At 47.1% G+C, this 12,800-nt stretch overlaps 1 protein-coding gene across 4 annotated transcripts in view; it reads right to left on the bottom strand.

Moving 5' to 3' along the window:
- The window catches only part of ATP2B4 (ATPase plasma membrane Ca2+ transporting 4), a 99,463-nt gene that overhangs the window by 44,788 nt on the left and 41,875 nt on the right, over positions 1–12,800 (bottom strand). For all 4 annotated transcript variants that reach the window (XM_084785359.1, XM_084785358.1, XM_084785357.1 and 1 more), the window contains exon 2: positions 6,880–7,521. In XM_084785359.1, coding sequence (XP_084641485.1) covers positions 6,880–7,069 — 190 coding nt within the window. In that variant the 5' untranslated portion in view covers positions 7,070–7,521. The remainder of the gene's footprint in view (positions 1–6,879; positions 7,522–12,800) is intronic.

Genomic DNA, 12,800 nt, shown 5'->3' with positions numbered 1-12,800 from the left:
AAGCAGTACAATACCGTAATCCCAGCATTTAGGAGGTGTAGGAGGAGGATCTCAAGTTCAAAGTCACCCTTAGCTACACAGCCAGTTTGAGGCCAGCCTAGCCTACATGAGACCCTGTCTCAAAAGGAGAAATAGAAGGGGCTGGAGAGATGGCTCAGTGGTTAAGAGCACATGTTGCTCTTGTCAGGGACCTGTGTTTAGTTCCCAGCATGTATAGGTGGCTCACAGCCGTCTCTAACTCCTTTTCCAGGGGCCTGATGGCCTCTTCTGACCTTCTCTGGCACCAGGCAGGAACATGGTACATGGCACATACATGTTGGTAAAACACTTATATACATGAACTAAACTAAAAAAATAATAATCATAAAGAAAGAAAAGAAAAAAAAATCAAAGTAGGAGCCAGGAATGAGCACGCACCTATCATTCCAGAATCTGAGAGGTTGAGGCAAGAGCATCACTGTGATTACAAGGCCAACAAACAAACAAAACCCCCAGTCACCTCAAATTAGAGGCAGAGTGGAATTCAGAGGTAGAGGGAACAAAGGTAGAGGCCATTATTAAAAAAAAAAAAAAGAAAAGAAAGGCAAACCAAACTCAAGAACACATGGATTGCTTGGGCGAGTTGCTGCTGAGCTGCCGAGGTGCCCAGCATAAAGGTTCCACACGAGGCATGCAGGTCGGGGGGCATGAGTGGGGGCAGGGAGGGGGGAAAAGCAGGGAAGGCTCTCAGTTCCAGAAGCCCTCCTTATGCTCTCTGATGCCAGCTCTAACCCCTGCCTGGGACACTGTGCCAGCAACTCAGATGCTCCACTCTGGGCAAGGAGGGGCTGGCTAGCTGAGAGTTGGCAGCGTGGGCTTGGGTGGGGACAGCTCTCCTGGCCTAATTCAGCTCAAGGCATGAAGCTTAAACAAGGCAGGGGAATTCCAGGGTGCCAGAGCCCTTCCCTGTTGGGGAGGGAAGGCATTTTCATCATCCTCTTTTCCCTACTCTTCCCATCCTTTTCCTCCAAATGTTACAAGAATCCTTTTCACTCCTCCAGAAAACATGAAGAATTTCTCTAATGAAGTCCCTGGCCCAGCCCACACTGCTCACACCTAGGGCGGCCAGTCCTCCCTTTCCAGAGGCTCGAATCAGGCTGTATGCGTGTGCCCTTTCCCTCCCTTTTCCTCCCGTCTGAGACTCACACCTTGAAACGAGCACTAGCTGACTTACCGGAGGCTGGACAGCCCAGTGGACCAGAGAACACTAGACTCTGAAGCCAGACCCAGAGAAGTTGCTAGGAAGGAACTCCGCGGCCCTAGGAGAGGTGGGGCAAGAGTCCAAGGGGGAAAGCTAGAGGCAGAGGCCATGATGAGAGGCTGCACCTTTCAGATTCATGAGCTCTGCCAAACTGACATTCTGGAATGGACTATGAACGTTAGAGAGGAAAGACAACCGAGGTAGCCAGGTGCTTCTCACATCGATCCCACATTCACTCACCTAGCACTTCATTTTTTCCAACACTAACATTCCCTAGAACGCTCTGTGTGTGTGTGTGTGTGTGTGTGTGTGTGTGTGTGTGTGTGTGTGTGTGTGTGTGTGTCATGCTTCTATCTGTTGGAGAGCAGGGAGAAAGTATTTGAACTTTCTATATTACCTTATCCATTTTTATGCCTGCACATGTTATTACATAATTTTAGTGTTAGAAGGACTAACAGTAATTCAGATGCGTCACAAGTGAACATTTACTGAGTGTGTATCAAATTAGTTTTTTTTCCCCAGGTTGATAATGCTCCTAGACATTTCAGGTCTGAGGTTACAGCTTAGTGCTGAGCACTTCCAGCATTTGGCAGACCCCCCACCCCCACCCCCAGTTTAATCTCCAGCACCTTTCTGGGGACAGTAGTAGAGGGGGAATTTTGATTTATTTTAGTCTGCCCTGTGGAGGGAAAGCCAAAAGCCAGCATGTTACAGATAGTGGGAAGATGGCCACTTCTAGGCAGTACACGGGGACAAGAACACAGTAAAACCCCAGAGATCTGAAGGTGACAGGTGCTGTCAATCTTGAAATTAATGAACTCCAAATCATAATTTGGTCTGTCTTCAGATTCTTCTGCCTCGTCCTATTCTCCCAAAAGAATCTCATTTCCCTAAACCCAACAGTTCCTCGGTAGTTAGGGAAGGCAAAGATGCTTACGTTGCACACCAGGAGCACTCTGGAACGGCTGCAACCACCACACAGTGTGGCCATGCTGGAGTATCTGGGTGAGACTTGGGTAACACAGGGGGCGGGGTCTAGCTCAAGCTCCCAAGCCCCTTTCTTCTCCATCAGCCCTTCATCTTAGCTCCTGTCTGTGTGCTCCCTCAACACTGCTCTTCCCCCACACAGCACAACGGCAGTACCTTAGGCTTATCTTTCTTTCATTCGTGTGTAACTTCTATTGGCCTGTAAGCTCTGTGGTAGGAGGGACAGAGCCTGCTGTCCTGGTCAGCAATGTGAGGTCATCTACAGGGTAGGTACTGGCTGTTGCACGTTGTTGGAGGCATATCTGAGGACCTCATGCTGTGCTGTCATACCCGATTCTGTGGGGTGGGGAGGGGGAGAGTGATGTGGAAGGCTAGTGGTGGAATACGAAACAGAAAATCCGAGCAACATTTATCTATGGTCAAATTCAAAAATTGTCCTTAGCCATTTGAAAGAAGCCCTGTCAGTGAATTACAGTTTATTTAAAGCTGCCTTTTCTGACATTTCTTCTTTGTGTCCAGATCTTACTCCCATTTGTCAGCCTACCTGCTCCCCAGAAAGCAATGTTTCTCCTAGCTAGGGTAGGATGACAAAGGGGGCACATGGAAGGCTCCGATGTGGAAGAAATACAGGCTTCCATCTAGTCCAGAGTCTCTCACCCAGGATCCTCCCTCCACACCAAGAAGCACTGAGACCGTGATCGCGTCTCCTTTTGCTGTCCTCAAGGCAAGGGGGCTCCTCCTGCCAGACTAGACTCACCCTGCGTTCCCTCCTTGGGAGGCCCTGACATGGGGTGGAGGGGAAGCTCGGGGGATAAGGGCTGAACTGCTCTGCTCTGTGGGCCTTGGAGAGATTTCTAGCAATGGGGCAGAGAGAGAGAGAAGATGAGAAAAATAAAAGGGGGCGTGGAGGAATGAGGGTTGAAAATTTAAAGCTAGGCTGGCTTACACAATGAGTAAGGAGGAAGAGGATGAGAAAAACTGGACTGGAAGAGGGCTCCTGAGGCCCGGCCCTTCTTGACGGTCTACAGGCAGTTAGTGGTTTCTCACGGGGAGGGGGAGACTCTTTTCCCCAGGGGTGTACACACTGGTACAGAGTATTTAAGTGCTCCTGTAAACAGCCTGTCACCCATGGTCATGTAACAACCCTAGTGAAATTCAATGGGTCAATAGAAGAGGAGGAGGAGGAGGAAGAAGCAATGACCACGTCAAAGGAGAAGGGACATGAGTTAGGAAATTCAAGTGATGGGGGGAGACGGTGACAAGAAAAGGTGATGGTCAATGTGGTGAAAATGCATTATATATATCATTATATATATGTATAGAAATGTTGTAATGAAGGCCATTATTATATATAATTAATAATATGATATTATATACATATTTTTAAAGAAGGGAATTGGAATTGGGAAAGAAGAAAGAAAATGAAACGGTTACACTGTTGTGAACTGTGGAGTTCCTCTCCTGACAAGCCCACATTGACTAAATGTCCTGTTAACTCGCATCCCTGCGTCTTAGGTTTTGTTTCTACAAAGATGTAAAGACTGATAACTTGCAGATGGAGTGATGGCTGGCACTGGCTGCTCTTCCAAAGGACCTGGGTTTGGTCCCCAGCACCCGCATGGTGGCTCCCAACCATCTGTAACTCCGGCTCCAGGGGATCTGATGCTGTATTTGAATTCAACATGCAACTGGCTTGCACATGGTACATATACATAATATGCAAACAAGACACCGACACACGCAACATCAAATAAATAAATAAATAAATAGATAGATAGATTTAGACTGGAGTCTGGGGCTTCTTCCACATCTTCACCACTTCTTCTTTTTCTCTAAATGTCCCTCCTCTTTTCTGGTCACTCTCTTAACCTTGTGGTCAGTCACAGTGGAATGCTGAGGTCACCCGGGACCCCATGCGCAATGTCTTCCTTATTCTAACCCACTCTAGACTGAGGAGCTATTTCAACACATTAATGCGACGCAGGAACAGGATTAGCATGCACATTGGGCCTAATCTCACATTTTATCAGACATTAAAATGCAAAACTAGGGCTGGAAAGATAGCTCAGCAGTTAAAAGCACTTACAGCTCTTGCAGAGGATCTGGGTTCAGTTCCCAGAACTGACATGCCAACTCACAACTGCATGAACTCTAGTTCCGGGGGATCCACGACAACGATTTCTGGTATCTTCAGGCACAGGCATACATGATGCACATAATCACACTCACATCATCACACATGTGCCTGCGCGCGCGCATGCGCACGCGCACACACACACACCTTTTAAAATGCAAAAACCGATTTTACTTTTTTTTTTTGAACAAAAACCAATTTTAAGTCCTCTGTACTTCTGTTTACAAGATGCAACAGAAAATTAATAGGCCGTGAGCCAGAAAACAGAAACTGCTCTATTGTTTTCTACCTGGTTCAAAGACCTCAGGCAGGTCATTAAAACCTTTTAGCCTAGACAGAGAATATTAAAATTAAGTGCTAATCAAACAGCAAACCTAATCAGTAAAAGGTAAGAAAAAAATAATTTAAAACTAAGTCCTGTATGCCTCTAGAATTAGATGGAGGATAACAAAATCATGTTAGTGTCAAATATCCCAAGCTCCCTTAAGGCTCCTTATTAGCTCTAATTTTAAATTTTCTATCTACACTTAAGCATGCTGTCAATCCAAGTGAAAAGAAAAGAATAGGGTTGTTTTCCTCACCACCAGCACTACTCCCCCGACTCCTCAGAAGCCAGGCGAGCTTCAAAAGCCCAGGCTATGAGACCGTCCTTGCTGCTCCTGAGTAAGGGGGACTTTAAGCACAGGCTCCCCAACTCCAATCTAAACTTATTTCATGTTGGTCTCTAACTACCACCTGAACTCACTCTCATATCTTTATTCCCACTACTAATCATCAGGAGCCTCCCAGAGGTGATGACACCGTATGAGGCTGAGAGGCATCTGAGAGTGGTCTTCCGGCAACAGGCTGGCTTCTTATAGAAAGTACATTGCCATAGCTATATGAAAGGGTTAGAGAAATGGGAGGAAAGTCTGGATCCTGCTCTGAGAAGCCCTGAGGTTCTAGCTTATTGGATCCCTTTGTGAAAGAAACATCTAACCTGAACAATAAAAGAAAGAAAGAAAGAAAGAAAGAGATCCAGCTTCAGTTCTGATATAGGTCTGTAAAATAAAGACCTGCATGGTCTCAGGAAAGCACAAGGTACAGACTTTCCTTACAGTCCACACTCTGTAAGAGTCGCAGAGAAGGTCACTTAGGGGACAGGCTCGGTGGTACATGCCTACAATCCTGGTAACTTAGAAAAGCTGAACCAGGATCACAAGTCCCAGGATAGCCTTGGCGGCAGAGTGATACTGTCTCAGAGAAATAAACACAGGAAGTAATGGTGGGCATGGCAGTGAACGCCTGTGAACTCCAGCCCCTGAGAGACTGGAACAGGAGAACTGGTTTGAGTTTGAGACCATCCTGGGCTCCAAGCTGAGACCTTGCTTCGATAAATAAATAAAAATAAAAATGAAAATAAAAAAAACCTTAGCTGGAAGGAAATAGACAGTGTCCAATGGGTAGTATCAGACACAAGGCAGAAGGCCCAGGGAGCTGCCTGAAGTTCAGCAACTAAGCACTGCCATCTTAGCCAGGCCTCTGCGGTGACGGGGAGCACGGGAAGAGAGACATCGGCTGTAGTCACACATTCCTTAACCACATTAGAGATTATGATTTTTGGAAACTCATGGGCACTCATATTCCAGCAAAATCTCTGGTCACATGGGCTCTGTTTAATTTATTCAACACCTATTACGAGCTTTCCCATGCACACACAAACACACATGTGCCCATGCGCACTATACTATTTATATCTAGGGGCTAGATATAAACATTATTTCAAATATCTGAACTCAAAGATTATGAGATATCTTCCAGGCCTGTAATCCCACTTATTTGGGAGACTGAAATCAGGAGCTGAAAGCCTGCCTATACTACAGAGTGAGTTCAAGTCCAACCTGGGCAATGTAGTGAGAATCTATCTTAAATAAAAAAGCAAAAAAGAGGATGGAGGCTACAGCTTAGTGGTGGTGGTCCCTACGTGGTGAGGAAAAAAGTTTATCAGTTTATTTAAAAAAAATAAAAATCAGTAACCAAAAGACAGAAAACAGCAATTGATCTAAAGACACAATTATGCCATCCCATTTCGAACCGTGTAAATAAGGTGCTCAGATGGCTGGAATACTACTTCCTATAGCTTTTTCTCAGCCGCTGAACTTTATGATCACCGTGAGGTAGAATTCTATTTTAAGTTCCTCTCTAATCAAAGGCTGACAGAATGAGGAATTGATTATATACTGAACCGAGGATATCCTGGTAAGTGCGTCTACATCACAGATAATTTCCCTCCATCCTATTGCTGATATGTAAATAGGAGGCGGGAATGCTTTGGAGAGTCATAGTTCCTAAACATGGCAGGGGAAAGAAAGCTCTCCATGGCCCCCTCCTTCAGTGCTTTAGAGGACTGAGCTCCTCCCACCAGATGAAAACCAACCCATTGGGTCTCCAGAAATGTACCTTCCCGAGAAACTGGAACATAATATTCCACAATCCTAGTCACTATCCTCCAATCCCCAGCCCTTGAAATGGCCTTTACCTTCTATAGGGGAGGTTTTCAGTCTAGCGCAGATATCCTGTACACCTCCATAATGGGTATTAATCTGGGTCACTGCATCAGCTGCTCGAAGCTCCATGAGCTTCCTCAGGTCCATTAACGTGCAGCCAAACTCCCCTTCATAGCTCTCAGCTACTGCGTTGGCCGGCAAATGTCCTGATGGGTTCGTCATTTTGCCTGCGGTTACCAGACTCTTAACCAGAGAAGATGTAGAGTTTCCCTCCAACTGATCAGTGTCTCTTCCCGTTTCTTCCCACTTCTTTCTTCTCTGGGGGCGCAGTTAGGGGATAAATTGACAATATCTTGTGCAATAAACTTCAGGTAGTAACACCAAGCCTAGATCCTTTTTTCTGTATCAACTCTACTTGTGCGAGGAGGAAGAGGTTGGGGGAACTTAGTAGAAGACGGACTTGGTGTCACGAAGATTGGTGTCCTCTGGGTGGTGATGGAAATAGTTGTCCAGAGTAGGTAGGTTCCTAACTTAGACTACTTGTCCATACAGAAGTGTAAACAGGATACGTATGTTACCATGGAGGCAACCGTAGCAACAACCAGCAATTGCGATGGTAGAGCAGCGTCAGGAGAAAGAGGAGGGCTCCCTCGATAACGATGACAGCTAGGTCTCTGGAATAGAGATGCAAAAAGAGATAAAAAGAAACAATTAGAACAGCCATGAGGACCCAGGATCTGCAAGGTACTCTCCAGCACAAGGCTTTAAATGACAGTTGGTGTCTGAACGGAACTGACAGCTGAGGCCTAAGCTGAGTGGCCAGACTCATGGGAGGCCCCGGGTGGGCCTAACAACTGACGACGTAGGAAATTTATCTCAGAAACATCACCTTTAAGTCTGACCTCTTCCGTGCCAAGGCACACAAATTAACTTGAGAAACGTGCATATAAGAGGGCAAAACCTCTAGTGTTTCCCCCGCCCACGGGCTGACTGATCACTGGGTACTTTAGTCTGGCCTTACCTGTAAGGATCAGAACAGGAGTCTAGATTCAAGGGGGCTCTAGATCCAAGATGGCTTGTCCACGTACCATCTACTCTCATGTGCCGTAGTCTTCCCTTGCTCCCAAAACAGAGGAAGATGTAGAGTTTCCCTCAAACTGATCAGTGTCTCTTGCCTTCTCTTCCCATTTCTTCCTACTTCATTACAAACCAGGAAGACAGGTTGAGAAAAGTTGTTTTTTTTTTTTTTTTAGAACACTCAGCCTTCAGTGGTATGGAAATTTGGAAATCTATGGTAGTTTTAGTCTTAGGGCTAAGACCTCCCAGAGGCTTTTCCTGTTAAGGAAAGAGTAAAGCATTCTAGCTGTTTATGATACAGGGTGGATTCAGTTTTTCTATAAGGGGCAGGTGGACTTCTGAGGAAGAAAGATAGTAAGTCTCAAGCCTATGAGTGTTCAAGTTTCTCCAATGTAGGAGAGATAAGAGAGCTGTCGGTTCAGCCTGTGCACGGGCCCCAACGCCAACTCAGAGTGAGGGGGCCCCAGACTCATGCTAGCTTAGTGACACATCAGAGAGAGGCAGGCATTTCTCCCTCAGCAGGACAGATGTTACCTGGAGCACACACTGGCTGAGGCATGTGGGCACAGCTAAATGGACATCAGGATGAGCCCTGTGCTAGGCTGCAGACAAGGCTAGGGCCGGCTCAGCCACTCCAGTGTGAGGGGCTCAAATATGTAGGGCCCCATTCTGGTTAAATACCCACCCTGCACTTGGGTTATGCTGCCAGGGGCTGACAAGGCACTCCAATTGGCTGGATAATAAACAGATCTCTTTCCCGCTTCTAGAAGGTGAACAAAACCCAAGAGTCATTAGAGAAGGGCTTGGTTCTCTTCAGCAATTATTTTTTCTAGAAATCCCATTTGGCCAAAACCCCTGCTGACTCCAAGCAATCCTGTTTCAGGCAGGTCCCTCTGCGATGGAGGATGTCACACCTCTCCCTCAGCCAGTGTGCACCATCCACCTTCCTAATATCCTGACTTACAAGAAGCTAAGCAACCAGGGAATCCTGAAGGAAAGGTCTGAGAAGAGCCTGAGGCAGTGGCTCTAACTCCCTCATTCAGACTGGAGCAGGAGCAGGCCCAACACTAGCAACCCCTTCCTAGTCAAATCCTGAGGAAAGAAGAATTGAAGATGGACAAGAAGGGGGCATCCATTCACATAACTAATGCTGCTGTAATTGCCCAATTTTGTTAATTTCTTGTGCGCGCATGTGTGTGTGTGTGTGTGTGTGTGTGTGTGTGTGTGTGTGTGTGTGTGTGTGTGTGTACACACACATGTGCTCAGAGGACAGAGGTAAACTTTGGATCAGGATCACTCACTGACCTAGAGCTCCCCAATTAGACTACGCTGGCTAGCTAGTGACCTCCAGAATCCCCCTGTCTTTGCCTACCCAGAGCTGGGATTACCCTGGCTTTTTACGTGGGCGATGGGGACTGAACTCAGGTTTCCATGCCTGCATGGTAAGCACTTTACCAACTGGGCTCTCTCCCCGCAGCTTCTGTGCTAATCTCTAAAATTAACCTTTAGCACTAGGTACAGTGGCATACACCTATAATCCCAGCACTCGGGGGGCTGAGGTGGGAGTGATACAAGTTTGAGCTAAAGCAAGGCCCTGTACTTTCATTTAGGAAAACATCTTGAATGTATGAGTTTGTGTAAGGTTCTGTTCTACTCAGGGCTCCAGTGGGTATACTGGAATGCATCTCCCCCTTCACCAACTGTCACAGAACTTTCTTCTAGTTTCGTCCTTCAAGCCTGAAAGGAGTGAGAAGGACTACTACTGCAAGAGACCCATTTTGACCCTTAGCCTTTGAAGGGGATGTCCAAGACTGATGATGAACATGAAGCTGAAAGTCAGACTTTCCTTTTCCATTCACTCCCCACCTTTTTTTTTTTTTTAAATACAGGATTTCTTCGTGTAGCCTAGACTGTCCTGGAACGCACTCTGTAGACCAGGCTGGCCTCGAACTCACAGAGATCCACCTGCCTCTGTCTCCTGAGTGCTCACATTAAAAGTGTGCGCCACCCCACAGGCTGATTTTACTTTTCTTAATTTAAAATTTTATTATTTTATGTATATGTGTGTTTTGCCTGCACGTATGTCCCAAGGAGGCTAGAAGAGGCTGTCAGATCCTCTGGAATTTGAGTTACAGACAGGTGTGAGCTGCCGTGTGCATGCTGAGGATAGTACGCGACTCGAGTCCTCTAGAAGAGCAGCCAGTGCTCACAACTGCTGAGCCATCTCTCCAGCCTGTGCTTTTTTTTTTTTTTTTTTTTTCATCTAATACAGTTTTGCTATGAAGCCCAGGCTTGCCTGGGGCTCACTGAATATCCCAGACTGGCTGTATATTTGTGATCCCCCAGATTCTTTTCCCCCAAGTGCTGGGATTACAGATGTGAGCCGCTACTCTCCACAGAAGCCTTTTACTTTTTCTGTCCCTGCCCACTGCAGTGTTTACTCCATGAAGCTAGGGATTCTTTCATTCATTTTGCTCTTCATTGCCTAGAAGAGAACTTGTATCTACCAGACATTTGGCTGACATCTTTATAACTGAATGCACTGGCCAGCAGCACATTGGGAAACACACCGGCTGCTTTCCCGTTCGCCTTCAGCAAGTCGCTCCTCCTGCTAAGGACCTTTAACTGGGAGAAGAGTCAGCCCTACCTCATATGCCATGCTGAGGGAGTAATAAAGGGAGGGGATTCTGCACTTAATGAGCGAGCATTTCAGAGTGCCGGAAGGATGCTCGGTATTCAGCGTAGAGTGTTCAGGCGATGGGAGGAAATCTCACTTGATTGGAGTGAACTTTTGTTTTCTTGTCCTTTAAGCAAGGACAATTGCTCCATGAACATGCCCATTTTTCTTCCCCAGGGAGACCCCACCCCTCCAGGAAAAGAAAATTCTAAGGTAGCTTCCTTTACAATACCATGAGCTGGGCTGTAGCCACTAGCAATAGTCACTAGCATTTATGGTCTGGGGTCTTCGGAGGAGAATGAGAGAGGGCAGTGTAAGTCCAGAGTCTGTCCTGTCCCCGGGTTTGAGAGAGAGAGAGAAAGGCTTCTCACACAGGCAATCCATGGAAGCTGCAGGGCGATTAGAAGGCAGAATGCTCGGGAACGGCTCCAGGAGAGGCAGAGATGTATACCCCAATGGTCAGCTGTCCAGCCACTGGTACAGTCTCAGGAGCAGCGTAGGACAAAGACCTTAGGTTTCAGCGGGATCCACCACAGTCCTGCTGCACTGAGGGATTCGTGAGGTTTCTAGAATGTGAGCTCTTGGTGGCTGCTGAGCTTGCTCCTACCCTTATTAGGCAGCGAGCGAGCCTTTAGTACTCCAGTCAGGGAGGTGTTAGCTACCTCAGTCAGGTCAGGATTAGCCAGTCACTCGGAGGAAAGTATTCTGGGCTACGTATGTTCGTGATCCTGTCTCCAGCTTATTCCATCCCAGGGGGTAATACCGTATTTTTTGGACCATAAGATGCACTCCCCGCCCACCAAAAGTGTGTGTGGGGGATTAGGGTGCGCCTTATGGTCCGATGATGTCCATGGGACATCAACAAAGAGGTTACTTACCAATGTCTTCAGTGTGGCAGCCGAGGAACCTAGAGAAGTGCTTGAGTCTCTAAGTCTTTCCTCCTGTTGAGTTAACACTGTTTGATATTACTGTATTTTGTCATATTTTATTTTATTTTTTTTTTTTTGGTTTTTCGAGACAGGGTTTCTCTGTGTAGCCTTGGTTGTCCTGGACTCGCTTTGTAGACCAGGCTGGCCTCGAACTCACAGCGATCCGCCTGCCTCTGCCTCCCGAGTGCTGGGATTAAAGGCGTGCGCCACCACGCCCGGCTCTTGTCATATTTTAATAAACATTTTATTATACTAGTACTAATTTGGTTCAGAATATTTTTTTCTTGTTTTATTGCTCAAAAAAGCTGGGTGCATCTTATGGTCCAAAAAATATGGTAGGCTAGAAGGCTGAAGTCTCAGCCTTTCTTCCTGGGGCAAGAATCACATGACTTCATGTGATCACCAAGTCCTGCTTCCTGACACACCTGGGATGCACGCCTCCCCACCCCACACCTCCTGAGAAGCGATGTATAATGAGGCTCATTAGCGAGTACCCCAAATAAGGACAAAACCCCTATGACCTAGGTCACCAAAGCTCGACAACAGCCTGACAGTCTTTCCTTCAGTTCTGTCCAAGGAACTCCTCCCTCCCAAGGGCTCTCCTGGGGTACTGAAGAAGGGGTTCATTTTGCAGACCATCAGGGAAAGGAGTAACCGTCTATGTGGGTGTCAGGGAAGGTCGTCTTGAAGATATGGAAGCAATCTGTCCCCTGATCCTCCCACGCCACAGGTGCCTCTGAAACCCGACGAGGCACAGGCAACAAAGCATGCTTGGAAATGGAGAAAGGGGGTAGGCGGGCCTGGACTTAGGCCTGACATGGGTCATCCTACCGGGGCCGCTCGGGAGAGCAGACGCTCATGTCTTACTCTTCTCTGTCCCTTTCTCTGCGCTTTTGCTTGAGGGAGAGTTGTTAGTACTCGGGGACACTCCAGGAAGCACTACCAAGCACAGTGTGAGGCTGATGGAGGAGGGCGCTCCGGGTGGGTAAGAAGGCTGGTCCTGTCTATGGGATGCACCCAAGTGAAATCTGAAAGCCGCTACTGAGGGCCCCCGGCAGCACCCGTCACCCGTCATCCACTCTGGTGAGTGCCCCTCGTCCCAAACGAGGCTTCACTTTTCTTAGATTCAGGAACCAGGCAGGAGTGAAGAGAGGTGGGCCAGGAGGAAAGTGCTTTAAAAAACAAACAAACAAACTACATTCAATGTGTTAGGTGCTATACTTGACACTTCATGTGAAAATGAGAATGACACTAAGTAGATGTAATAGGA

This window comes from Acomys minous, assembly GCF_964271855.1.
Source record: "Acomys minous genome assembly, chromosome: 1".
Taxonomy (NCBI): Eukaryota; Metazoa; Chordata; class Mammalia; order Rodentia; family Muridae; genus Acomys; species Acomys minous.
Note: the sequence above shows the minus strand (reverse complement) of the source record. Positions and strands in the feature narration are given on the sequence as shown.